Source organism: Neltuma alba, unplaced genomic scaffold, assembly GCF_004799145.2.
Source record: "Neltuma alba isolate B1F8T4 unplaced genomic scaffold, ASM479914v2 tig00012410_pilon, whole genome shotgun sequence".
In the NCBI taxonomy this organism is placed as follows: Eukaryota; Viridiplantae; Streptophyta; class Magnoliopsida; order Fabales; family Fabaceae; genus Neltuma; species Neltuma alba.
The window spans coordinates 139,847-165,820 of record NW_021636902.1 but is presented as its reverse complement, the minus strand read 5'-3'; the positions used below and the strand labels follow the sequence as shown (position 1 = coordinate 165,820).

At 32.2% G+C, this 25,974-nt stretch overlaps 3 protein-coding genes across 5 annotated transcripts; 1 reads left to right on the top strand and 2 right to left on the bottom strand.

Moving 5' to 3' along the window:
* The first annotated feature begins 7,112 nt into the window (after positions 1-7,112).
* LOC114726893 (cystinosin homolog) lies at positions 7,113-9,342 on the top strand. The gene is made up of 9 exons (XM_028913615.1): positions 7,113-7,162; positions 7,634-7,800; positions 7,944-8,076; positions 8,172-8,261; positions 8,349-8,473; positions 8,568-8,610; positions 8,809-8,926; positions 9,011-9,060; positions 9,143-9,342. The coding sequence occupies exons 2-9, from the start codon at positions 7,682-7,684 to the stop codon at positions 9,281-9,283; spliced, it is 819 nt and encodes a 272-aa protein (XP_028769448.1). The 5' UTR covers positions 7,113-7,162; positions 7,634-7,681; the 3' UTR covers positions 9,284-9,342.
* A 210-nt stretch (positions 9,343-9,552) lies between these two features.
* On the bottom strand, positions 9,553-14,935 carry LOC114726892 (tryptophan synthase beta chain 2). Its single transcript, XM_028913614.1, has 6 exons — positions 14,800-14,935; positions 12,823-13,144; positions 12,524-12,740; positions 10,719-11,256; positions 10,529-10,627; positions 9,553-10,121 (listed from the first exon to the last, which is right to left on the bottom strand). Exons 1-6 carry the CDS (start codon positions 14,861-14,863, stop codon positions 9,865-9,867), a joined length of 1,497 nt encoding a protein of 498 aa, XP_028769447.1. The 5' UTR covers positions 14,864-14,935; the 3' UTR covers positions 9,553-9,864.
* Positions 14,936-19,198: 4,263 nt separating this feature from the next.
* On the bottom strand, positions 19,199-25,531 carry LOC114726891 (probable 2,3-bisphosphoglycerate-independent phosphoglycerate mutase). Of its 3 annotated transcripts, none has more exons than XM_028913610.1 (6): positions 25,379-25,531; positions 24,341-24,774; positions 23,568-23,713; positions 22,901-23,177; positions 22,215-22,487; positions 19,199-19,932 (listed from the first exon to the last, which is right to left on the bottom strand). In XM_028913610.1, the coding sequence occupies exons 2-6, from the start codon at positions 24,665-24,667 to the stop codon at positions 19,435-19,437; spliced, it is 1,521 nt and encodes a 506-aa protein (XP_028769443.1). In that variant the 5' UTR covers positions 24,668-24,774; positions 25,379-25,531; the 3' UTR covers positions 19,199-19,434. The 3 variants fall into 3 exon arrangements, with proteins under 3 accessions (XP_028769443.1, XP_028769446.1, XP_028769445.1); XM_028913613.1 differs by lacking the exon at positions 25,379-25,531 and adding an exon at positions 25,214-25,310; XM_028913612.1 differs by lacking the exon at positions 25,379-25,531 and adding an exon at positions 25,147-25,308.
* Between the last annotated feature and the right edge of the window lie 443 nt (positions 25,532-25,974).

Here is a 25,974-nt window from a genome sequence, read left to right as displayed (position 1 = left end):
TGCCATTTATATATAAGACCGAAGGAATCATCTCTTAATGTTCAAACTCCGATGATTTATGATGAGACTCGTTATATATAAAAGAAAACTCTAGTATTTTATTCCCTTCCAGTCCATAAATTAAGAACACTTTCAGTTTCACTCTTCCATCTTATCTCCGTTCAAATATTAAAAATCAAACTTGACAAATTGCTAACTTTGTCCAAGCAAGTTGAGGTGTGGGTTGGTGACATTTACCACATTGGGTGTGCCATATATAGATGTCCGCAGGTTATAAGCTTGGTGGAATTAAATTAACGTTAACTTGTTTGCTGATTCTTTGTGACTATCCTTCGGTGAATATAGCCAAATTAAAGCTCTTTGTCATTATACAAGTCAATTGATGTCTTTGCATTCAGAGAAAGAGATATAGTTTTGTTCGTGATGAAATTAAATTAATTTAAAAAGTGCAGGGGTTTCTAAATTAAATTAAAGTAGTGCTCAAAATTTGACTGATTTTCAAAAAAGAAACAATTCCGTATCGTTGGGTTTTTTTCCCCCTTTGCCTAGATAACGCATAGAATAATGGCTCAATTGTCCATAGAAAAATAACTTATTTTTAATTTTAAAAAAATGAGATTGGATAAAAGATGGATTGGATAATATGGTTTATGTTTGGATTAACTTTTATAAAATTAATTTGTAAAATAGAAAAGTTATTTGAATTTTGATTGGATAAGTAAGTTTGCCTTATGAAATGATCAAAATAGGCATGACTTTTATTAAATAATAAAAAATAATTAAAAATATAAATTTTTAAAAAATAATTTTAAATTATTGTAATACAAAGAAGTTATATTTAATGAGTAAAATATATTTAAATTACAAATCATAGTAACGTAAAAAAATTTTAACCGAATAATATTACTTAATTAATTGAATGGTGTACTCTACACAATTTATGTATATATAAAATGAAAAATAATATTAAAAATATTATAAAAATTTTGTTAAAAATTATTTTTTATTTAGAAGAGCATTAAAAATAAATAATTAAAAATTGATTGGGAAGCACAAGAAATATGTAGTGAGAAGTATAAGAACCACATAAACATAAGGGTAAAAATGTCTTTTGATTTTGAAAAATACTTTTGCATAAGGCATAAGCCATAAAAATTAGCTTATGACTTAAGTGATTTTTTAAGACAAAATGACTTATAACCAAAAGTAACGTCAAATGTGATAATAAAACTTAATCTGTCTTTTACTCCCTAAAATTACTTTTGCCCTCCCTAATGGCTTAATCAAACAGACCCATTGTTGTCAGCATCATTAATTGTCTTTTTGGTGGGCATAGAATTTCTAATGCCTAAAGCATGTGTGGTCCTTATTAATGGTATTAATTCTCTTCGGACGGTGACAGAATTCTACTGGCAACATAAGCATAGAATTCCTTTTTATTGGAGATAAAATAATTTTAGGAAAAATTAGGGAGAAGGACCTAGACAAGATAATTAGAGAGGATCATAAAAATTATACTTATTCAAAAGTACCAGATATTAACATATAAATTTAAATTTACTAAGTTATCCCTAACCACACCTCCTAAATTTCCTCTCACATGTCCTATTTCTTTCTTACATTCTGTTTATAAATTAAAACTACTACCAATTGATAAATTTTATTAAATTAAACAGAATTTGTCTCAAATTTTACAAGCTTAAATATTTATTGTATTATTCAGTTAGTACAAAATTAGAATTTTATTTTTGAAATCAACACAAATTTTAATTGAAACCAAAAGTTATCTAATTTAGTAAAACTTGAGATTCTTTTATAATTATATATGTTAAAAAAATTACGTATGTCTAGAAACTAAAAGGAAAATTAAAGTAATTTTAAATAAATCAAAGAAAGTTTGCATAATTTATTTTTATCTTATAAGAAATTTATGTAAACTTTGAATGTTAAAAATACATAAGTTTAATTTTTTTTGTTTTTTTTAATGAAAAGAATTTCATTGATATAAGTCTGGGTTATTTACTTATTTATCTAAATAAGTTATATCGATCCTCAACTAGACGGGACGAGCAGCCATTAATTGACCTCTACTTTTTCATCCCTATGTAAAGTTGTTAATTCATATTTATCTAAAAACATTAGACGGAGTATTTCAATTTGTCAAGAGGATGTTTGCAAACACCCAAAATTTTTTGTATTTTATTATCAAATGGAAAAAAAAAAGAAGTTAGTTAAATATTAAGGGTCAATATAATTTTTTATTTATCAAGTTTGTCTCGTTTTAATTTTAGTCTCTCAAACTTCGTTTTATTTAAAATATTAATTTCTGTAATTTAATAAAAATTTGAAATAATTTACTATTTAAAGGATAAAAACTTATAACTTAAAATATAAAACATCAAAATCAAAATAAGAATAATTTTAAGGGATCAAAGATTATAATAATATTATATTAACCCGAGCGTTAAATTCTAATCAATGTGATTCCACCAACTCCTATTCTTCTGCTTTTTTGGCCGGTGCTTCGATGGCTATAACACAATCATTAAAAACATCTTGTTCCTTTGTCGTTTGGTTTTCGATTTTGTAAGAAGCACCATTTCCATAAGAAAATTTTTTTTAAACTAGTGTTTTTATTTTTACTTTTATATATGTCATTTATTATCTTTATGTGATAAATTTTTGCGGATTATTTCTCATATACTTTCGTTACAAATAACAGTATACGTATCTTGTATGTCAATAGCTTGTTGCCTGAACAGGAACGTCACTTGCCATGCGCCCTTGATATGTATGAATCTCTTATTTTAAAACTCTCTCATCCTTGTAAGAAGTAGAACTGTAAAAGTGAAACATTATCATTAATTATCCCATCGAGCTCTTATATTTTAGACCAAATTTTTTAATTTTAGAAAACTTCTATTTTGGACAATTTTTTCTTTACATGCCCATATATAGCATGTTATGTTTGGGCTAATTTGTTTACATTTTTTTAATTAAAAATTCACTTATTTTTCCCCCCAGATAATCACTCATAAAATTTTTTATCATATTTGTTAAACTTTTAAAAATAATCGGAATTTGAAAGAAGAATAAATTATAAGAGAACCTTGAATGAACAAAGACATTATAAAATATAAAAATAATTAAAAATATATTTTTAATGAACAAAAATTCCCAAAGATATCATATATAATATCTTAGGGGCTGTTTGGCTATCATCCTAAACCATGGTTTGGGGCCCAAACCATGATTTGAGAAAAAATCAGCCAAACACCCTGAAAAAAAAAATCCAAAACCATGGTTTGGGGACAAAACCATGGTTATGGCCCCCCAAAACCATGGTTTTAGATTAAGCATCTCTGACTTGCTTCTTGCACAAATTATTTGATCGTTGGTGGTGGGCTCAGGGGGTATGACAGAGAACAGGCCTCAATTATTTGCCATTCTTTCACTCTTCACTCTCAGTCCTTCACTCTGAAGAATAACATATTCATTTTCCTATAAATATATATACATATTATTTATTTATTATTTACATTATTTATGTCTTATTTATTATGTTGGCAAAATATATATTAGTAACAAATTTATTACTTCAATTAAACATATATTACAAAATATATCTTTTATGTAATTATCATTTAAACTTATATCCTTTTTAGTAATTCTACATATAAAAAATCACTTCTAACAACAATTATCCAAACACTCTCACTTTATCATAATCACTTTTTCATAAAATCTATTCTCCTAAAAAGTTATTCTCCAGAACCTATTCTCGAAACCATAGTTTGAGCTTATCCAAACACCCCCTTAAAATTACTAATAAATCGTTTTTTATAATCGTAATCGAACACAATAATTTCTGCTTTTTATAAAATCCCAGCACAATAAATTACCTTTTATAAATTTCTAAAACATCTGAAAATGACTTACTATTTTTTTTTTCCAAATTGAAACAAAGGGATTACCGCATGTTTGGATTGGAGAAAATGTCCAGAGGAAAGGAAGCATGAGAAGAAAATCAAAATATGGGAGGATTATGGAGTTTTCTCTTGTTAAGAGAAGGGAATAAAAGTCAGAGTAAGGAAAAAGAAGAGAGAAAATGTGGGTGAAACCCACCACATTTTTCCTCAAATTTTCTTTATAAATATGAAAAGACGTTGGGAAAAAATATTCTTTCACTAAGCGTCTTTATTCACGTCATCTTCTCCCTCCAACCAATTTTATTTAGTGATCTTCACAAATAATATGGAAAAAAAAATCATTTCTTTCAATTTATTTTTAAATTTATACAAATATGAAAACTATATTTTAAACACACATCTTTGAGTTTGTTTTCTTTCAATTTATTATTTGATCCTCAAAATATGTTTTTAAACATAAAAAATTATTTGATTTTAAAATATACAAATATGAAAATATATTATCTTTAAATATTTTTACCTGATGGATAATATTTATATTTGTATAGTTTTGTTGTAAACCATATGAAATATCATGAATCTAGTTACAACGATATTATTGTCAGCGTCATGACATTTGCCCATTTTCTTTTACCCCTTCATCAAAATAGGTAGGGTGATAACATTATTTCTTAAATCTCATCTTCTTCCATTTTCTTTCCTTCTAATTTTTCTTTCCATTTAAATAGAGCATTAATGAAAAGGTCCGTGACTATTTAAGCATAAAGTTTTGGCTTGAATGTGTGCACATAAGACATATGTTTATTAAAAGTTAGAATTGAGTGTTAATTTATATCAATATAAAAGACATCTTTTAAAAAATTAGATTAAAGCATGCGTGAATGTAAAAAAAAAAATGTTTTTGAATATTTTGGCTGAAAACTTTGACAATGCTCCAATTGACTCCACAGTAGGTGTGTATGTCTACATATATATATGTATATATATATATGTATGTATGTATATATAAACTACTATTTGCATGTAATTTCAAATATTTTAATTGAGACACCCCTGTGGTCAATGATACACCTAAGTTTTCCTTGACCATTGGTGATTATTTAAACAAAGGGATTTCAAAGATCTTCATTTCATAGTTTAATATTAATTGGTGGCATATATCACACACAGCCAACTTTTATCTTGAAAGGCCATGCTTCTATATCTCCTGGCCATCTATGCTAATTGCATCTGATACCAAACCCTCTCGAAAGACGAACTTCCTATTTTCGACCACTGGACTCGCATCTGAATCTGATACCCTCATAATTTATTATTATTTTTCTTAAGAGGGGGGGGGGACTTGTTCTCCCACTTTTTCTCTCTCTTTCTTCCTCAAGATCTCTTCTTGATGAGTCCGAGATTCATATAAGATAAAAGCAGACCGAAGACCAACCGAGAAAGTTAGTTCAAACCCCCATTGTTGCTGATTCAGATGAACTTTTCTGCTGCATGCATATGCATGTTGCTGAAAACAAGCTTATTTCCTTAAAGATGAGCTTCACAGAACTCGATCTTCTCCATCTTATCTTCAATCTTGCCCAGATAGTTTCTTAGATGGTCACTGATATTTGTTTGCATTTGCAGATTTTTCAATAGAAGAAGAAAGAGATCAGATAGAAGAGATAAGTGATGATCCAATAGTGCAAGGTGTGATTCTGTCTGAGATTTCAATTTTGAGCTTCAACTTAATTAGGACTGCAGATTAGTGCAGCAAATTGAAGTTGATTTGTTTGTTAATTATTGGACTACGACTTAGCTAGTCTGCTGTATCCAGAGGTAAGAACTGTCTCTTTTTGGGTTTTTTTTTTTTAATTATTTTAGACTGATTTAGAAGTACAATTTAAAAATAGACTTTCTACGTCTGATTAAAAAAAAAAAAAAAAAAGAACATAGTTCTTGCGTAGTGACTGAGATTGGAAATTATCTCCTTCTGTATCAGCTCAGTTCCATATCTGATTAGAGAAATATATAACCGGATTAAGAATATGATAAAAGTTGCAGCATGATGAAGCACTTTCTAGGCATAACAGATCCTTAAAGCCACTTTTTCTATCGATGATATAACTAATATACGAAAAAGTCACTTTTTTGATTAGACGAGGCTATAGTTATTATATATTCCATGGTTTTACCGAAAAAAAAAGAACATATAATTAAGTAGGAGGCCAGAAGCCAACTAATGCCTGTCATTTTGCTTAAGCACGAGATTGTATGTTTGTTTAAGCATGAGATTCCATGTTTGATCCTCTATAGGTGCGACGGGTGTGTGAATTTCTTCTAGCGAATGAAGGATGACACCACCAAAAAAAAAAAATTAGTGTTCATAATTTTAAGAAAAAATTATATATAATATGTAAAAATATTTATATTTTCAATACCTTTACATATGCCTTTATATGATGATGGTTTGAAAAACATTGGGGATAACTCTTAAAATTATACATAAAATTTAAATCAAAATATCTACCTTAAAAAATTAGGGAAAAATGGGGGAAAAGTCTCCTAGTAAAACTTTTTTTTAAGTGATAATGACTAAATCAAAGTATTCCTATCGTGCATACAAAATTTACAAAATACTACTAGTACTTTCTATGTATAGAAATCATCCTCTTCACCAATAAAATTTTCAATGGAGAACTTTTTCCTATTTTTCTCAGAAAATTTGTGTTTGACTTAGTTATATATATTGTGTGTGTGTTTTTATATTTAAAAAGTTGTATATATGTTTGAAAAACTTAAATTAGTCCTAATTAAAATGATACACATACTAAATACTAAAAGAGTATAATACAAATCATTCTATTTTTATTAATTAATGAAGACTACAGAATTAATATAAATTAGTAAAAAATATTTTAATAACTTATATTATTTATTTCTACTTAAATATATTAGCTATATATAATAACAACCCATTCCCGCCATCATCATCATCATCATTATTGTTTTTTTTTTTTTGGAGGACCCCCTTAACTGTAAGATGTGTCCGCCATGGAAAACAAAAGCAAAAGCTCAAACTTGAGATTAGCCATTTAAACTCTGCCACAGGCACATGTATGAGCTACATGACAAATGCAACCCCAACGCATTTCATTTTTCATCACAGCAACATAACTTTAAGCCAAAAAAGTTGGAAAAACGCAAAGCACAATATAGCTACAAGACAAACGTAATCACGGGATCGGTGGAAGGTAAGTAAACATGATGGACAGTTCATTAGGTTTGTGGGCATAAATATACAAAATCCAGAAATATTTATGTTTTGCAACTGCAAACCAAAACTTCATCAACTTCACAGAGCAGAGTTTGAGCAGAGCTAAGATTCACCTTAATTCTGTCGAACTGTGATAGTAGACCAGCACCCACGAAGGAAGTCTGGTAACGATGAACAGCCTTTTTGTATTAGTGAGTGATTTGTTGTGGTTGTCGTTGGTTTGTATTATGTGCACGATAAAGGAATATGTCGGAATGTTGCTGTAGAAGGGAGTTCGAAATGTGGTTTTTGGGCCAATATAGAGTTAGACATCAGATTTGGCATATTGGTGGAGGAATATAGAAACTCGACATATATTTAGTAAACAGTATGTGTGATTTGGCTAAGTGCATTTGATTCATTCATTTGCCCTATTTTTCTTCATAGCGACATTATTGGTACTTGGCAGGCGTTTTCAGGACAAAAACTTCAGCAAAGCCAACCTTGCACATGAAAAATGTCTTCTTGGAATTCAGTCCCACTTCATGTGTCGTACGAAGTTTTGGGTTGGCTCACCTTTTGTTGCTGGTCTATCAGTTTTTACCCACAAGTTATCATGAATTATCGCAGGAAAAGGTTAATTTCAACAAAATATATCAACTTGCTTGCTTCATTTATTATCTTCATCTCACAAACACAATGCTCAGTCATGCTTTTACTACCTCTTTTTTTTTTCCACCATTCTAATTTGCCTCACCTTTGTGGTTCTTGGATTTCAGTGTTGTTGGATTGAACTTTGATTTTGTGCTGTTGAATCTCACTAAGCACTCATCCTATCTGTTCTACAATGCATCTCTGTACTTCAGCCCAACTGTTCAGAAGCAATACAGAAATAAATTTGGTCAAAAAGAGGTTATTTCCTTGTGCAATCAGCTTATATATAAATAGAAACTCAAAGCTTATAGGTTTGCTATTTAAAACCATTTTAATTTTCGTTTGTTTTTCAGATGATACCTGTAGCAGCAAATGATGTTGCTTTCTCATCTCATGCTGTTCTGCTCACTGCAATTTCCTTGTTCCAGATTGCTATCTATGATGTATCATACTCTTTTTTCCACTGAGCTTTTTGTACTTTTTTTTTTTTTTTTCGTGTTGGAATTTCTTATTATAGTTTGTTACTGTAGCGTGGAAATCAAAAGGTGTCAAAAATAGCTTGGGCAATTGTGTCTGCTGCTTGGTTAGTTGCTGCTGTATGCTTCTTCATAACTCTGTTCACACACCATTGGCTCTGGCTTCTCTATGTATTCAAGTATGTTGTGCTTTCTTACTTAAATCTTTCCCCCATTTCAGCTACCTTCTAACATCAGTTTTTAATTAACTTGTTGAAATCAATCATTTTGCAGTATCATTCAAGTTTGTATGACATGCGTAAAATATATTCCCCAGGTCAGGATTTATTCCATTTTGTATTCTTCTCTTAAACGAAATTTGAATTGCAAGGATCATGTTCGTAAAACCTAATGCTAAAAATCATATTTGCATTGTACTCTGCCCTTGCTAGTTTGCATTCCTTTTTTCCCCCTTGCGTACCAAAGTGCTTCTATTAGTTAGCCAAATAATTTGATAACATTCTACTGGATGAAGGCTGTGATGAACTACAGGAGAAAAAGTACAACAGGCTGGAGCATTGGTAACATTCTACTGGATTTTTCTGGAAGTGTTGGAAACTATACACAAATGGTTATGCAATCAATAGATCAAGGTTTGTATTGAAATCTCCTTTAGCTGTAAGTGTATGGATTTTTCCAAGTGTATATCATCACAATGACAAGATTTCAAATCTCAGGTTCTCTGACAAACTTCTATGGGAATATAGGAAAACTGTTGTTATCTCTGGTATGGATCATTCTCTCACCCTAACTTATATATATAGAATATGATAATGAATTGTTAATAGTGATGTAATTTGCAATTGCAGGTTTCTGTATTCTTTGACATTCTGTTCATAATCCAGCATTATGTGTTATATCGGCACAAAAAAGGCCCAAACTCAAAGGCCCCTCTGGAAGCTGAGATGGCCAAGTCTGCTACTGATAGACCAGTGGCACAGAATGTTTAAGATTTTGTGGTGGTTCATAAGTTCAGAATGGTTTGTATGTTGTAATAAATTTGTTTTAATAATTAGGGGATTATTCCTTTGGAATACTTTGTATGTCTCACACGAGATCACCAAAGTGATTGACCAAGGTAAAAGGTAAACCATTTTAATAAAGGTTACCAAAAAAAAAAAAAAGAGTAATAAAACAGAAGAAAAGCTGGTATAATTAATACCCAGCAGAATCCTTGGAATGCATGAAAGCAATATACCAACAGCTCCCAAAAATGAGGTTTCTAAACAATGCACATCAGATGATATAGTATCAAGAAAGAAGAAATTTGGTCTTATTCACCAGAAGTTCCAAGTAACTTTATTAATACTCTTCCAGTATGGCACATACATAGTTAATACTAGGGCTACAACTCCGTGATCTATGGTTTTCAGATGAGAAGTTTAAAAAACTTTCTCATGGAACCTGAAGGATCGCTGAATAACAGGAAAATGCCGACAAGTGTTGACAAAAATTATGATTTAAAAGAGGAAGACAAACATGCCTTTTCCTAATTCCTAAGTGTCTTCTATAGTTTTACTCATTCAATAATTCAGGCAATCAGATGAGGAATATTGGCCAGCGAAGCCTGAACCTTCTCCTGTGAAAATGAGAGGTCAACCATATCACCTTGCAAATACTTCTCATAAGCTGACAGGTCAAAATGGCCATGTCCACACATTGCTGTCAGAATGACCTTGGCCTCTCCAGTCTCTCTACAGCGAAGAGCTTCCCTAATAGTTGCCGCGATAGCATGAGTAGGTTCAGGAGCTGGTATCAACCCTTCAGACCTGGCAAACTGTATTGCACCTGCAACAAAATAACAAGTCACCCTCTCTAAGTCCTTCCATAGTTACTTGCTTCTATTTTCATTCGAGTAACAGAAAACAATATTTTGGTCCCTCGATCAATAAAATACTGCCAGTGTTATCCTTCCATCCTATCACTAATCAAAATTTAACATCAAACCTAACAAATTGCTGACATAACGCAAGGCAGTACCATACAATGCAAGTCATAAATTTCCAAGCCAGCAATCCATTAAGTTTAGCATCACTTGTGTTATTATCATAATTTGATAGACTACATTAAAATAAATGATCCGGGAAGAACGAAATTGAAATTGCATTTATCAATCAAGAATCAAAATACCGTTTTCATTGAAAAACCAAGGCTAGGTAGCAGTTAATCTTTCAAATAGTGGCAATTACAATTACCATGAAAGCACTCAGTCTGTGGAATTGCAATTGCTTCCATAAATCCCAACTCATAAATATGCGACAGCAATGGAGCCATTCCATGGTAGCGCAAACCCCCTACAGAAAAGCAAAACTACAGATTAGGGCAAGGAAAAATGTATGAACTGACTAATCTGAGCTAAAATCTCTCATAATAACAAATTTTTACCGGCATGAATTGGATCAGGAACAAAGTCATGTCCAAGTGTGTGCATTTTCATCAACGGAGTCATCCCTGCTGTATCTCCATAATCATATGCATATACTCCTTTTGTTAAAGAAGGACAAGCTGCAGGTTCAACTGCTCTTATAGTAGGGTTAATTTTCTCATTGAGTTTCTCTCGAATGAACGGAAAACTAAGCCCAGCAAAGTTGGAGCCACCACCAGTGCATCCTATGATGACATCGGGGGTTTCTCCAATAGCTTCCATTTGTTGAAGGCATTCTTCTCCAATAACAGTTTGGTGTAGTAAAACATGATTGAGCACACTTCCCAGGCAGTACTTGGTATCGGCATTTTTAGCTGCAACCTCTACAGCTTCTGATATTGCTATTCCTAAACTTCCAGGGCTTGATGGATCCTTTTCAAGGATTCTTTGCCCTGCCTCGGTGACTGCAGATGGAGATGGGTGTACTTTTGCACCCCAAGTTTGCATCATCAATCTTCGATATGGTTTCTGATCAAAAGATGCACGAACTTGCCACACCTGTAATTGTTCATAACAGTTTCTGAGCTTAAACAAAATCATGTGCATTTTTTTTTTTTTTAAATTAGTATTTTACATTCACACCACCAACTTTTTTGCTTGTCTTGATGGATCAAGGATTTAAAAGATAATGTTGACGGCTTAGTAGCGTGGACAAGTGAGGTTTGTTTTCAATATTTTGGTTTTGAAGTTTTTTTTTTTTTTTAACCTGAAGTTTCAAAGGTCTTTGTACATTGATGAAGATGAGAGGCTAGTGCAAGTTGGGCATGGAGAGGGAAGAGTAATTCACTCTAAAAAGTATTTATAGACATTTTTGTAACAGTTTAAACCTGTAAGTGGGGATAATTCTTGATATGGTATAATAGCTTTCATGACCCAGTGATTTATAGTTCTGTTGATGCCAAATATTCTTAGTTAAAATTAAGTTTTTGGTCTACCAAGAAAAATTGGGAAAAGATGATGGGGTCATCACGTGGAAAGCATGTTAGAGATCATAATAAGGGAAAATTGCAATAAAGTCCTACCCAAGAGAATTAAATACAAAAAAATCTCTTGGAATCATTAAATTATTAAGTCCTAAGGACCTCATTGCAATAAATTCTATTTGTTTTAATTACCAAATTGTCCTTATCTTTTTTTAAAAGTATGTATTGACAACTGAAAATGCAATCGTTAACAACTTAAGGTGTAATGATTAACAACTATCACGGCAAGTATTGATAACAGATTTTCTCAGCACATTACAAAAATATAATACATGACTTGTCAATACTTGCCATGATAGTTGTTAATCATTACACCTTAAGTTGTTAACGACTGCATTTCAATTGTCAATGCATATTTTTTTTTTTAAAAAAAAAAGGCCAACTTGGTCAATAAACAAATGAAATTTATTGCAATGAGGCCCCTTGGAACTTCATATTAGTTTGATAATTTCAAGAGACTTTTTTGTATTTAGTTCGCTTGGGTGAGATCTTATTGCAATTTTCCCTTATAATAAAACCATTTATGGACCATCATATATCAGTTAATGTTTGAGTTGACACGGTTCTTGACAAAAAGCATAGAGTCACTTAAATGGAACTGTGACTATGTTGAATGTTAACAAGAGTTGTAATCAAAGAATCAGAGATTCATTCCAGTTTCCTAGTTTAGACACACTAGAAATTTGTAGAAGTACTAGTAGGATGTTCATAACATGAGATTTTGTTATTGAACAAGTCCTACGGTCATGTGGAATAGTTATTCATCAATATAGTGTTCCTACCTCACAGCCAAGTCCAAATATGCTACATGCAAAGGCTAATGCACTTCCCCACTGTCCAGCACCAGTTTCAGTCACAACATTCTTGATGCCTTCTTGAACATTATACCAGGCTTGTGGAACAGCAGAGTTGGGTTTGTGTGATCCTGCCGGGCTTACACCCTCATACTTGTAGTAAATTCTGGCAGGTGTATCGAGAAGCTTCTCCAGCCTCTTGGCTCTAAGTTCAACCAAGAATTATAAGATCAACTGACCACAGTTTTAGAAACAAATTTTCAGATAAAAATAACAGTCAATCGAACCTAATAAGAGGGGTTGGTCGCCAAAGACTGTAAACATCTCGAACTTCATCTGGTATATTGATGAATCTGTCACTAGTCACCTCTTGTTTGATCAGTTCATCAGGAAAAAGAGCAGACAAGTCTTCTGGCTTAACTGGTTCATAAGTCTTAGGATGCAATGGCGGAGGAGGTTTAACAGGAAGATCTGCAATTAGATTGTACCACTGATGGGGAATTTTAATTGATTTGTCAACATCCGAAGTTGCTATTACTCTGCTGGCATTTGGTCTTACATGCACTGGCTTTACACCCAAGGCAAGATGCTGAGGCCACTGGCCGTTTACTGAAGGAAGCAAGTAACAAGACGATGTGATAACGAAGCCATACTACTAAGTTGGGGAAGGTAAAATCACAGTCAACCAGAAAAACAAAACACAATGCCAATTCAATCAAAACATGTAACAATTAGGCCTTATTTTTTAACATATCCTCAAGAGTTCAGAAGTAATATAAACATGATTTGAAGAACGACCATTATGCACTACCATTGGAGGTGGAATATGGGATGAGAAATAATTATGGTTTAATTTTAGTTCAAGGATACTTGGGATTTATTTGGATTTATCAGTATTTTAGCATTTTCATTATTAGAATTAATTGTTATTATCGTTGTTATTTTCATTTTTATTATTATTTTACTATAAGTAGCTTTAGGGTTTCATGCTGATGGCCAACTTGAGAATAGGTATTGAATACATTGCAGTTATCAATTTTCTCTCTTGGCTTCCTTCTCAGTTTCGCTTTTTCTCTCAGGATTCTTCCTTTCTCTCCCTTGTTTCACATCAATTTGGTACCTCAAGACCCTCATGTTTCTTCCCTTTGAATAATTCAGACTACAGCTATTTCTCCATTGTAGTGTGTGGTATGGGTTCTATAAGCAGGTAAAGGAATATTGTTTATATTACTTTTTATGTACTGTCAAACTTAAGAACACTACCCGCTCTTTATGATAAATCTTATTACAAAGTCCTAGTTGGCGTTTTCAAACTTCTTTTTAATGCCCACTATTACCGACACTTCAATCTTAAAAATTTCCCATTTGAAAGAAAACCTTTACAATTTGCTGCTGCTTAGTGGCTTGCATTTTTTCTGTAGAGGCAGAAGATTAAGACACCATAAATTCCGAAGCAAGATATCCAACCACACGAGTGACAAAATCTGTACCAGCTCAGAAGACCCCAAAAGATTAGTGAATACATTTTCAAGTTAACTTTGTCACCATGGAAGCTTTTGAAAATGGAAATGAATTGTTCAAGGGAAGTCAGTCACTCTGGCACTTTAACGTAGCTTGTCTCCATTGCCATGGCTTGAATTTCTTTGCTACATTCAAGTTTCATAAGAGGGCCGTCTTCAATGAAAGGAACTAGATGAGTGTATGATTGCAGTGAAGTTTCACCCTGAATGGCAGTATCTACCCGATTATCCTTATTTTGCATCAAGATCAAGTTGGGAGAAAATTCTCTTCCATACCAGAGAATCGTTGGTGGAAGAGAGAAGAGAGGAGGTCAAACCTGTCTCTTTATCTCTAGGATCCGTGGGGAGAAAATCTCCAACTTTATTTTGGGGGGAAAAAAATACTATGAAGCTTTCTGCTAGTAAACTCGAAAGTTGCTCATAACTCATAAATTACAATATTCTTCGTAAACTTCATGGTTTTCTTCACGATTTCAAGCTGTTCATAAAGCCTCACACTTTGACAGTGCAATCCTTTTATCTTTGCCATTTTATGAAAAAGCTTCATATTTGTCAGAGGCAATCGATCACTGCATTTTCCAGCGCTTCAATTTCTAGAACTGATTGTTCTTTCATAGTACTCAAACAACGTCAATTTACCGCATCACAGCAAAACAGAGATAACAGATCTAGAACAAGCCAAGAATATGAAGATAATACAAAAAAAAAAAAATTCAATTGAAAGGAAAACGAAACAAGAAGTACCTTTAGCGTGGAAGCAAGGTGCAGTGTTAGACAATTTAGCCGAGAAGACACAGTGACTGACCATTTTCGTTGGTCAATGAAATTTTTGTGAGAATATGGGGACAAAAATTTTTCCCGACAAGCAGTTTTCGAAGGACGCGGAAGGAGTGGAGTGGGTGCTGGCAAGGGCAGCTATTGACCATTGAGAAAGCAAGGGAAAATCGAAAATGACCCCACATGACAGACGTGGGAAAAATGACAATAAAAAGTTAAAAACTTATCAACCTAATTTCATACCTACTTAAAACAGTTTATAAGTACTCCCTCCGTTTCTTATTATAAGAGACATTTGATGCTTATAGCATGTTTCTATATATAAGAGACACTTACAAGTTGTCTCTACTTTTTTGTGTTGATTTACTATTTTACCCACATTTATTATTTCCAACTCACACTCTCTCTCCCTCCCACTTCTCTTTCTTTTAATAATTTAATTGTTCTCTCTCATGCTCTCTCTCCTTATTAATGAGGGTATTTTTGGAAAAAAATTATACTTTTTACACATTAATTGTTTTTAACTAATTTTAACTGTTTTTTTTATCAACGTACTTCGGTTATTTGTCTTTTCTAATAAGGAACGGAGGGAGTAGTTTATAAGTTGTTTTTTAATAATGATTTACAGAGTACGAAATAAATATATAAAATAACAGACATGTGAGAAAAATGACAATAAAAAGTTAAAAACTTATCAACCTAATTTTATACCTACTTAGAACAGCTTATAAGTAGTTTATAAGTGTTTTTTTAATAATAATTTATAGAGTATGAGATAAATATATAAAAAAAATTTATCTCTACTTATATAAACGTACTTATAAGATATTTTTACCGTTCTACCAAGTAGGATCAAGTTTATAGCTCAAAATGTTGTATTGTTGTTTTTCTAACGTAACAACACACTTTAATATTATTTTTCACTTATATACAGCAGTTAGTTTTATTTATAACTTAGGCTACTACATAATGTATTATAAATAAAATTAAAATGATAGAGGCACGGAAAAATAACAAGAACATTAGATCTTAATAATATATCATGATGTTGGACGCTATTTATATAACTCAAAAACTACTCCGCTCTTAGCAGTTGTGAAGTCAGATTTTATCGTAAATATAAGTCCTGAATCTGCTCTTTCAGTTCTTAATATAAGACATATTAACTAATTTGATTAAATTAAAAAAGTTAAGTAAGTTAATTAATTGTAAGAAATATGATTTTTTTTCTTAAAACACCATAATTTATATCATGATGCTGAATGCTACTTTATATAACTCAAAAACTACTCCGGTCTTTAATATAAAAGTAAGTTGTTGAGTTAGATTTGATTTTAAATATAAATATTGAATTTACTTGTCCAATCATTAATATAAGACCTATTAACTAATTTGATTATATTTAAAAAATTAGATAAGTTAGTTAATTGTAAGAAATATGACATGTTTTTTAAATATCATAAATTATTTATCTTAATATCCTCCCTCCCCTCCTACTTGATTTTGGTTGAGAGAATATCAATAGGAATAATTTAGAAAAAATTAAAAAAATATGATAAATAGATTTTACATTTAGAATCAAGATCAACTCAACAATAAAGTTTTACATTAAGGACAAGAAGAGTACTTTGTATCCTAATTTATGATTTTTCTCAAAATATTCCTATTTATGATGGGGAATTTTTACCAGGGGACAGTTTCATTATACATAATTAAATAGGATAATTTAGATAAATTAAAATATATTTATTATAAATAATCAATTTAACTAGTTTTCTTAATAATTTTAAATTAGTTATTTAGCTCTTCAATTCATACAATATGAATTTACGGAACTATAAAAGAATGATCCAATTTTTTATTTTTGGCCGGCAGAAAGAACCAACTTAAAAAAGAAAAATGAAAACGGATAAAAATGATTTTACATTATCATCCGTTAACATATCACTCAATTATAGTCTAAAAGTTTAAATAAGTCCTGAAAACTTAGTTCTAAGTCTTATTATGTTGGTTAATTTTTCAGCTAGTTGAAATCCATTCTCATTGAATTAAACTTTCACAATTTATAATTGTAACTTTTACATTTTTAATTAGGGCCATACTTAGGACAAATTCTTTATATTCATTGTGTCAAGTTTTTCAATCACATATGGTCATGTATCCTATTTCTAAAATATTAGCATTTAATTATAAATTCACATAAAAAAAAAGGACATAATGGAGAAAATTCCATATTTATCTCTTAATTAAAACAATCCATTTAAAAAGACAAGTGTGAAGGACCTGTCTTGAAAACATGTACGAAAGGCATTTATGAAATAAATAAATATATGTACACTCATTATCATCCAATACTTAATATAAGAGTTAGTTGACTAATTTAAGTAAATTAAAAAATATTAAATTAGTTATTTATAATAAATAGATGTTATCTTTTCTAAAATACCTTGCTAATCATGTTTCTTAACTAGAATTTCTATTTGATGGAACATTTAACATGTGCAATTATTACTAGAACTATTTTAGAAAAAATAGACAAATATGAAAACAAAGTGAATTAGGCTCTTATATTTAAAACCAAATTGAATCTTAAACTAACTTTTATATTAAGTACAATAGATACTATTTATGTGTTTTTGACAGAGATAAATGACATGAAGCTTGGCTCAATCATATTAATTAATAATTTAATGTCAAACTAGTGTTATTCACTCTTTTAAAACGCGACTTAGAAAAACTATCCGAAAAGAATAATTAATTGACAACTACTACTCCTCTAATTTTGACAACTGGGTTTATGGGATTTAGAACTGAATTTTTAGAATTTAATCTGCTTCCCTAATTTACCATTTTTATGATTAAGCTTGGAAGATTTATACTTAAAGTTTTAAAATTTACGACTCAAGTATCTGATTATGTCCCAGCATTTCAGCATTGACCCTTTTATGCTATTTGATAAATTTGTTGTGCTTCAGTGTCTTGTTTTGTTTTTTTTAATGGTCCTTCCATGTCATTCTTCCCAAAATGTAACAAAAAATTACAGGAAATTCTTTTTATTGCCTGTTTTTATTATTTTTAAAATTTTCATAAATTTACCCCACTTTTTGTCAAAAGTCTGAATGCCTGATAACACTTTGATATCAAATAACTAATTTAGGGGTTTTTTAAATATTTAAATTCCAATTAAAATGTTTGCGTTTTTAATTAATTTTTCTATATTTATTTTTAATTTGAAAATTTTCAAAAGTTAAGTTGAAATAAATGGAATACAATTTGGAAATGTTGGAATAACTATTATTAAAAAGTTAATTAGTAGTAAACAATCCTAGCAGACTTCTTTCAATACTTTCAATTCAAGATTTTTAACTGAGATTTCTCTTCTTCTTCTTTTTTTTGGTTATAAGGGGGCGGGATTGAACCCGCAAAGCACACACCCCACTTAGCCAAACGGCCAGTGGTTTTAACTGAGATTTCTAAGATTTTCAACTCGTATACAAATAGGGATTTTTTTTTCCTTGTTAACTTTCCATTAAAATGTCAATAAAGGACTAAGTTATTGATTGACAACTTAAATTTAAAATTCTGAGTTCTTAAAATATTATTATCCTCGTAATTTGTCTAAATTAGTAAATAATAATGGATAATGAATGGTTTAATGCCAGAAAACTTACCCGAGTTGATGTTAGTTTTAATTTAAATAAAATATTAACTTAGTTTAACTTAACTTTTTACTTATATTTCATTAACTTATACACTATATCCGGTCCTAAATATACTAAAAACTAACTTTTATACTTAAATAAGATAGTACTACCTCTGGTCCTTAATATAAGACCCTGTTTGACTTTTATTTTGGTCATAAATATAAAACCCCAATCCACTTTGTCTCTCATATTTATTTATTTTTTTCCAAAATAGCTCTTCTAACAATGATAGTTCTAGTCAATACACTTGATTAGCAAGGATATTTTAGGAAAGACAACACCTATTTAGGACAAATAACTAATTCAACTTACTTTCTTAATCTCCTCAAATTAGTCAACTGCCTTTTATAATTAAGACTGGAGGTAGTACTACATAGTTTAGTTCTTTTTATGCCATTATATGTATAGTTAACTTGAAAGAAAAATTAAATCTATAATTTTCTGGACAAATCTTATTCAGAAGGACCAAAAAACGTCAGTTCCTCCTAATCATGAATGCATAATCCATTATTGAAGAGGACCATCACAATCTGAATGTTAAGGCTGAACTTCGTTCTGCACAGACTGTGTAAAGTTCTGTAGTCTGAAACACTACTTTAGGCATTCTATCCTTGACAACTGATATGATGGAAGTAAGATTGAAAGATAATACAAGTTATTGAAACAGACAAAACCAAAAACACGTTTCAGATAAGTTTATTTTAGGCTGATTTTACATTGCTGTTTTAATGGAAAGAAATTCTTGTTCTACAATCTCATATATTCTAAAGTTATGAAGAAACTGAAATCACAACTTGCTTTCAAAGCAAGAAGAAGAAAGGGAAAAATGTCACCACAAAATACAAAAAGAAAACAGAAACAGGTTGCTTTTAAGTTATAAGAAAGCCATGAACTACAGTTAACTCTTCAATTCTTTAGCAGCATCAAGGGTGAGGAATTTCTTTATAACTCCCATCATCTCACCACCAGGGAATCGACCGAGGCATCCCCTTGCTGCTGCTATCTCGTTAAACTCATAAACCGAATCACCGCTGTAAGATTGACATCTTTTATCTCTTGCCTCTTGTTCTATTTTCAAATCACTGGTTAAATCCTCACCAGCTTTAACACTTGGAAGAGGAAATGGGTCAAGAGAAGTTTCACTTATGGTGTTCTCACCAATGGCACTGACAAAATCTTTCAGCCGACACATTGCAAATGGGACTGGTTCGAAGCTGTGATCTCCATATTCAACTGGAGTAGAGTGGTCTCCGGTGACACAAAGGATGAACTGAAAATTTCCAGTGGATTCTGCCTCCCAGAGGAGTCTTGCCATCTGTGCTATTGCTCGATCTACAGCTTCTAACGCCTTGACCTTGAGAACACTTGCCTTATCATGTCCTGCATCATCTATTGCCTGCAGCACCACAATATGTCATCATGTAGAATCCAAATTTCCAGAAATAAACATAGCTTAAGCAGATAAATAATGAGAGCAAAAGAAGCAGCATTCTAAGGTTGCTTCTCGTCAATTCGCTTACGTAATTGCTAGTTCATGAAGATTTTATTAAACAAGTTATATTGGCATCAGTACTATCTAAAATTAACTAGTGTATAAACAAGCAATCCAAGATGAATTTGTGTAGTTATCAAGTCAACAAGGATAATTTTGTCCAAAACTAAGGTTAATCAGCCTGAACTGTATTTTTTTAAAGCTTATTTTGACCAGTCTTGATTTTCAAGCAGATGAAAATAAGCTAAAATTAGCTTATAGAGACATTTCAAGTTCTTAAACTATAATTTATTATGAGACCAAATGATCAATTAAGTTCTTGCCAATAACCATGCTTGCCGAAGAGAAACATTTCTGAAAGCCCAAAAAAAATGGGCACTGAGGAAAAAAAGCCATACGGTGATAATGAAGAACCATAAGACTGAAATCCATGGATGCCTACGCCCATAAGAAATCGTGGAATAATGCAAAAGGAATCAGGCAAGAATCTCGTTTAACAAGAGAGCAGGGCCATTGAAAGGGAAATGTAGGATCAACTGGTAGCCAGTTCTTTAACCAACAAAAAGTGGTGGCCAATTCAATAGCAAAAGAATCAGGCATTTGGACATTATATCATCCACAGCATATGAGAACAAAGCTTTGAGGAAGTTTTCACTTTTACAAGTTCATTGTTGAGAATCTCAGAGATGTGATTTTGTCTTCCAATTGATTTTCACAAAATCACAAAGGTCGGGCCCTGGAATATTCTGAGCATAATCAATAGTTTCTTGATAATAAAATGCTCGCCTCATCATGCTTTGACAAAGAGCATTTTCCCTCAAAACTTGAGCTCTAAGTGAAGGCCAGTGAATCAATTTGATTACACTCTCTTACACAACACCTCACTCAAAAGCGCTTCCCCTAGAAGCAGGAGAAAACCATAGGCACACATACCTATGGTTTTGAGGGAAAATACATAAGAGAACAGGGACCTACAAGGATTATACGGGCCCTAAACCATGTCCTCTGCCATTTCAACTTCGAGACTTGAGCTCTTAGGTGAAGACCCATCAGTCAATTTTATCATAACCACTAACATTTTAAATTTTTTTGCCTTGTTGAGTCTCATGACTCATGAGTGTTAAAAGCAACCATATTCAACTTTGGGACATAAAAATTTTAAATTGAAGACTCTATTAAGAGTGGCTGGAGTCCTTTGTTAGAATGTTGAAAATGAGATGCTGAAAGGACTTGTAAAATCAAAAGCATGTGACTCTCTTTGTTATTGATTCCAATGCAACAAAAATTTTTGCGAAACCAAAACTTTCAGTAGTCAAAACACTGAGCTCAGACAAAATGATGCAGCAAGCAAACCTCAGTAAATCAACATGTCAAAACAAATCCATATTTCCAGAATTCTCACTGCTAGCATAAAATCAAAAGCTGTGAATTTTTTATCCAGAATCATCTAAGGAAATGCAATCAGAACATGCCCAAAATTGTTCCAAAAGACCCAGAAGACTCACTGCCAACAGATTAAAAGAACGTCAAAAGAGTCCAGTCGTTTGTTTGAAAAACGGAATTAGAAACTTCTTCACTCCAAGCATGTGATACAATTTCAAAAAGAACACCAACCTACCTTGGCATCATATTCTCACAAAGAGAAAGAAAACTCAACCCATACATCAGTGTATTATGCACTTCCAAATTATATGTCCCAATTCTGAACATGAAAACGTACTTCAACCCTCATGTTTAACTCATATTTGAAAACAAATGGAAGAGGAAAACAATCCAAGCATATCAAACACATTCAAAATTGATCTCAAGCTCAGTTTCATATCTGCCAAAAAGAAAATGAACACAGGATGAACAGACAATGGTTTGGCCCAAAAAAAAAAAAGACAATGGCATTTACAATAAAATACAATTTACTTTTCCACGTTTTAGATCTAAAGTTTGCTTTTAATTTCCAAGAGAAACATGCACCAGAATCAGTGTGCATAATCACTTTTTAGAAAACACGCATACAATTGTGATGTTAGTCCTAAGACACGATCACAGTTTAGACCCTCATTTTGGACAAAAACTAACAATGGAAGAGACATAATCCATACATATGAGATTTTTATACTGATGTGAAGTGTAATAGAGAAAAACTTGAAAGTATGCGAATAGGATGAAACCAAAACTGATAAATTTTTGACCTTGATGTGAAGAAATCCAAAATCATAGCCCTCTGACCGGCCAGCTTTATGCTCATCCCCTCCAGGCACAAACACTTGAGGACGAGACTTCAATGGAGCTGAGAGTGCGTTGGCTATTGCTAATGCTTTTGAAGTGAGTAATGTTCGATAATCTCCAGTCGCTCCAGGAGCTTCAAGAATATCAATACCAAGTGATAATCCCAGGCCAGCAATTATTTTTGTGGGAGCTACCATGCATGGCCACAAACCATGTTTGTTTACAAATGGAGGAACCTGTAATAAGCAACTTAAAAGATGCACATATAAACCATGTAAATGAACACATTAGTATCAATAAATTATATCACAACTCCTGATACGTCACTTTTCTTTCTTTCTTTTTTTTGGGTGAAATATCATGTGTTGTAATATCAAAGTATTTTACCAGATATGTGATCAAAAGCACAGAAAAATATAAATTTCAAGTGAAGGAACAACAAAAATTCTTCCAGAATAGCCAACACCATAATTATTTTCAAACTTCAAATGCTCTTATTTCCTAAACAATAATTATTTGATGTGCCTTCACTTCCTCTGAGGTAGCAGACTGTGTAAATGGATTAATCTGCATACTTTAGTTATATTACGTAGCACGTTCATGTTTGGCAGATAAATGAACAAAATATGATGAACTTTAAAGAACATACCTCAATTCGAATACCACAACCTCTTAATAGAACTACATTAGCTATGTTCTTCCCTTCTGCAACACGTTTAGCATTCACAGGATGAGAAACTAGAATCTTAGTTATTTCATTGGACAACTCATTAACAACAGCTGCAGTATTCCTTGCTTCATCAGAATCATCTAAAGCTTCTGCTTTCAAAAGTAAGCGGTTGTCCTTCAATGGATCAGTTCCTGATATGTTTCCACTCAAATTTGGTCCTTTGACAACCACTCCACATCTATGCTCTGTTGCATACCTATGAGAAGAATAGCCCCCACGCCAGCAGAAAAAAAAGAAAGAAAAAAGGAAAGAAAAAGAAAATGGAAGCTATTACTTTTACTGAGCAACTCTACATTAACCTTTGAATTCTAAGATTCCAGTCATCGATTAATCAACCTAAGGGTTGAGAATGAAGAGAAATTTAAACAAAATCCTAAAACCAGATGAAAAAAATAAAAAGCAACCATATGAGACACACACCAATACAAAATCGAGTTTATTATTAATAAATAAAACTGTGATGCTATCAGAAGTTATATTTGAAAATGAGAATATGGAAAATGATATATCTGTCCATATGAAGTGATTATATTCATTGACAAATAACAGTTTATGAAACAAAAATAGCAGCCTTAGGTATCAGCACCTGACTCTGACTTCATATTGTGGGAAAGAAGGAAGCTTCATTCCATCGAGGGCTGAACACAGTATGGGACCTTCTTCTTCAAAGTGCCTGTCAGCCCTCCTACTGGTGACTATTCCAGTTTTCTGATCCAGAGTAGCAAAATTCGACTGTAGGAAGGCAATTAATTAGGTTCTCATCATGAGGAAGAATGAAGAAAATTCTCGGCTAAATTCATTATCAAATGGGAAGGTCAAGGACAACCCCCTTTTCATATCAAACTGATATGAATGTGAAAGGAAATGCTCAAACACATGTGCCAAAAGTAACTATCTTTAAGTCAAAGATTCTAGGCAGGTATTTCCCCAAAGAGATGTAAGAACCAGCCTGCTGTTGAGAATATTGAGAAATGAATAAATATTATGCATCAAGTAGTCAAATTTGTCGAATTAAGCTGAAATTTATATACAGTAACTATAAGTGAGAAGTTAAGATCATAGGTCCCCTTTTCTAGAAATGGAAGGAAGCCAGAAAAATATTGACAGATTTTTCAACTTAAGAGTGCTATATGTGCTACTTAAGAAATATTCATACAAACCTTTTCTAGCAATCCTGACATAAAGGAACAGATCAATGGCGCCCTAATGTCAAATAAAGCACCACTCAACACAAATGCATTCTGGACAAAGGATGCTTTCTAAAGCATTCATTACCTTCATGTGAACAAGAATAGTTTTATAAAGGGAGAAAAAGTCTCCAAGAACATGCAAGAGGAAACAATTAAATTAAAAGGCAACCTTAAAAGCAATATCACCAGGTGACATTGCCAGTCCAGCTCCCATGGATTCAAATGCACCTCGACCACGATAATAAACTCTAGGATCATAGCCCAGCAAGGAGAGGTGAGCTGTATCACTTCCACAAGCTAAGCCTACTTCAACAGGGTCCATAAGTCCGTTAACTCCAGCTGATGCTATGGCATCCAAGCAGGGGGCTTTTGCAGCCTGAAGAGGAGTCTTGCATTCGAACATTGGCAATGACACATCACCCAACCCATCAATCAACACAAACGCCACCCTTTTTTTGGGCAGCTCTTGACTTGCCATATCTCTCCCTGCAGTCATCCTTCCCTCTTCTAATATTAAGTATCTGGCTTAAACAGTTGGTGTAACAAACGTTACTCTGATGCTTCAACAAATGGCAGAAACAGCAGCTTACTCATTCCCTGGCACTACAATAACAATTATTTTAGCAATATAAGCGAATGCATTATGAAGACACAACCAATTCTATTGAACACATTATTGGACCATAATGTTTTCATACCTCCTTCAAGAAGATAGATATCTACCATAACATAAATAAACGTTAAGCTTTTCACGTCAGTTCAGAGAATTCGAGAACATCAAAACCATCATGCAAACTCACAGCACTTTTTAATCATTTATTTCTATGATGGAGCTATTATTGACACCCCATAGCAATAATTTCGCATCAGAACTTTGATTTCCCAACACCATATTAAATTTGATTCCCAACACTACATTAAAAATGAAAATTTTCAGAATAAATAGTGCAAAAGGGAACGGGGAACTGCACTAACAGAAGTAAGAAGCTGGTATCCTCAAGGGGGGGGGGCTCAAATGCAATAAGGCTAATGAAGCACGAACCAGGCATGACCCATGAACATCCAAAGATCAAGAAATGAAAGGGAATTATATGCAATAAGACTATTGAAGCCTTTTTCACAATGGGACTTCTGTAGAATAAATCATAACTCCGAAGCAAATTCGAACTCTCATTCGCAGAAGCAGATATGTGGAACCGAATATTACCTTTAAATAGCTATAATGGCGATCCACTGCTTGGAACCAAAATAGAGGGGTGGAGGTAGGAAGCACGGCTCTTTTCAGATGTCCACTTTATTCTGCATCACGGCACCACCTTATTCCATTCAGTTTCTCTTTTTTGGCCGATATTCCATCTCGTTGGATTTCGCTCTGCAACCAAACGAAAAGATACTCATAAAATAAGGAAAAGTTGTAGAAATCAATATATTTATTTATTTAGTATATGTATAATATAAATATAAATTATAAAAACATCCATTTTTATGCAGAATTATATCTCTAATTAAGCGATCTAATAGTTTAACGCTTTTTAGGTTAATTTTATAATTAATTTTTAATTGAATACTGATAAATTAAAATTTGAATATTGAATTTTAAAAAAAAAAGTAAAGAGGAGAAATTATCGGAAAGAAAAAATAATTTGACAGTCATATGATTTTGCCAGATCACGTCAATCTGAGAGCTATGTTTGCCACGTAAGCTGCAATCTAACTTTGTTAACCTTTTTTGTTTTTTGTTTTTGGCCATCGACTTCGTTAACCCATTTACTTAAGCAGGACTGGGCAGGCCTTTGCTTAGAG

Coding starts and splice junctions, on each gene's coding strand:
- LOC114726892 (XM_028913614.1), bottom strand. CDS start 14,863: ATGGTCAGTCACTGTGTCTTCTCGGCTAAATTGTCTAACACTGCACCT. Junction 13,145..14,799: donor ACCTTGCTTCCACGCTAAAG/GTACTTCTTGTT, acceptor TGCTTCCTTCAG/TAAACGGCCAGTGGCCTCAG. Junction 12,741..12,822: donor CGACCAACCCCTCTTATTAG/GTTCGATTGACT, acceptor GGTTGAACTTAG/AGCCAAGAGGCTGGAGAAGC.
- LOC114726893 (XM_028913615.1), top strand. CDS start 7,682: ATGTCTTCTTGGAATTCAGTCCCACTTCATGTGTCGTACGAAGTTTTG. Junction 7,801..7,943: donor ATGAATTATCGCAGGAAAAG/GTTAATTTCAAC, acceptor CTTGGATTTCAG/TGTTGTTGGATTGAACTTTG. Junction 8,611..8,808: donor GCGTAAAATATATTCCCCAG/GTCAGGATTTAT, acceptor TACTGGATGAAG/GCTGTGATGAACTACAGGAG.
- LOC114726891 (XM_028913610.1), bottom strand. CDS start 24,667: ATGACTGCAGGGAGAGATATGGCAAGTCAAGAGCTGCCCAAAAAAAGG. Junction 22,488..22,900: donor GTTGTGGTATTCGAATTGAG/GTATGTTCTTTA, acceptor TGCTTATTACAG/GTTCCTCCATTTGTAAACAA. Junction 19,933..22,214: donor TTGGATTTCTTCACATCAAG/GTCAAAAATTTA, acceptor GTGGTGCTGCAG/GCAATAGATGATGCAGGACA.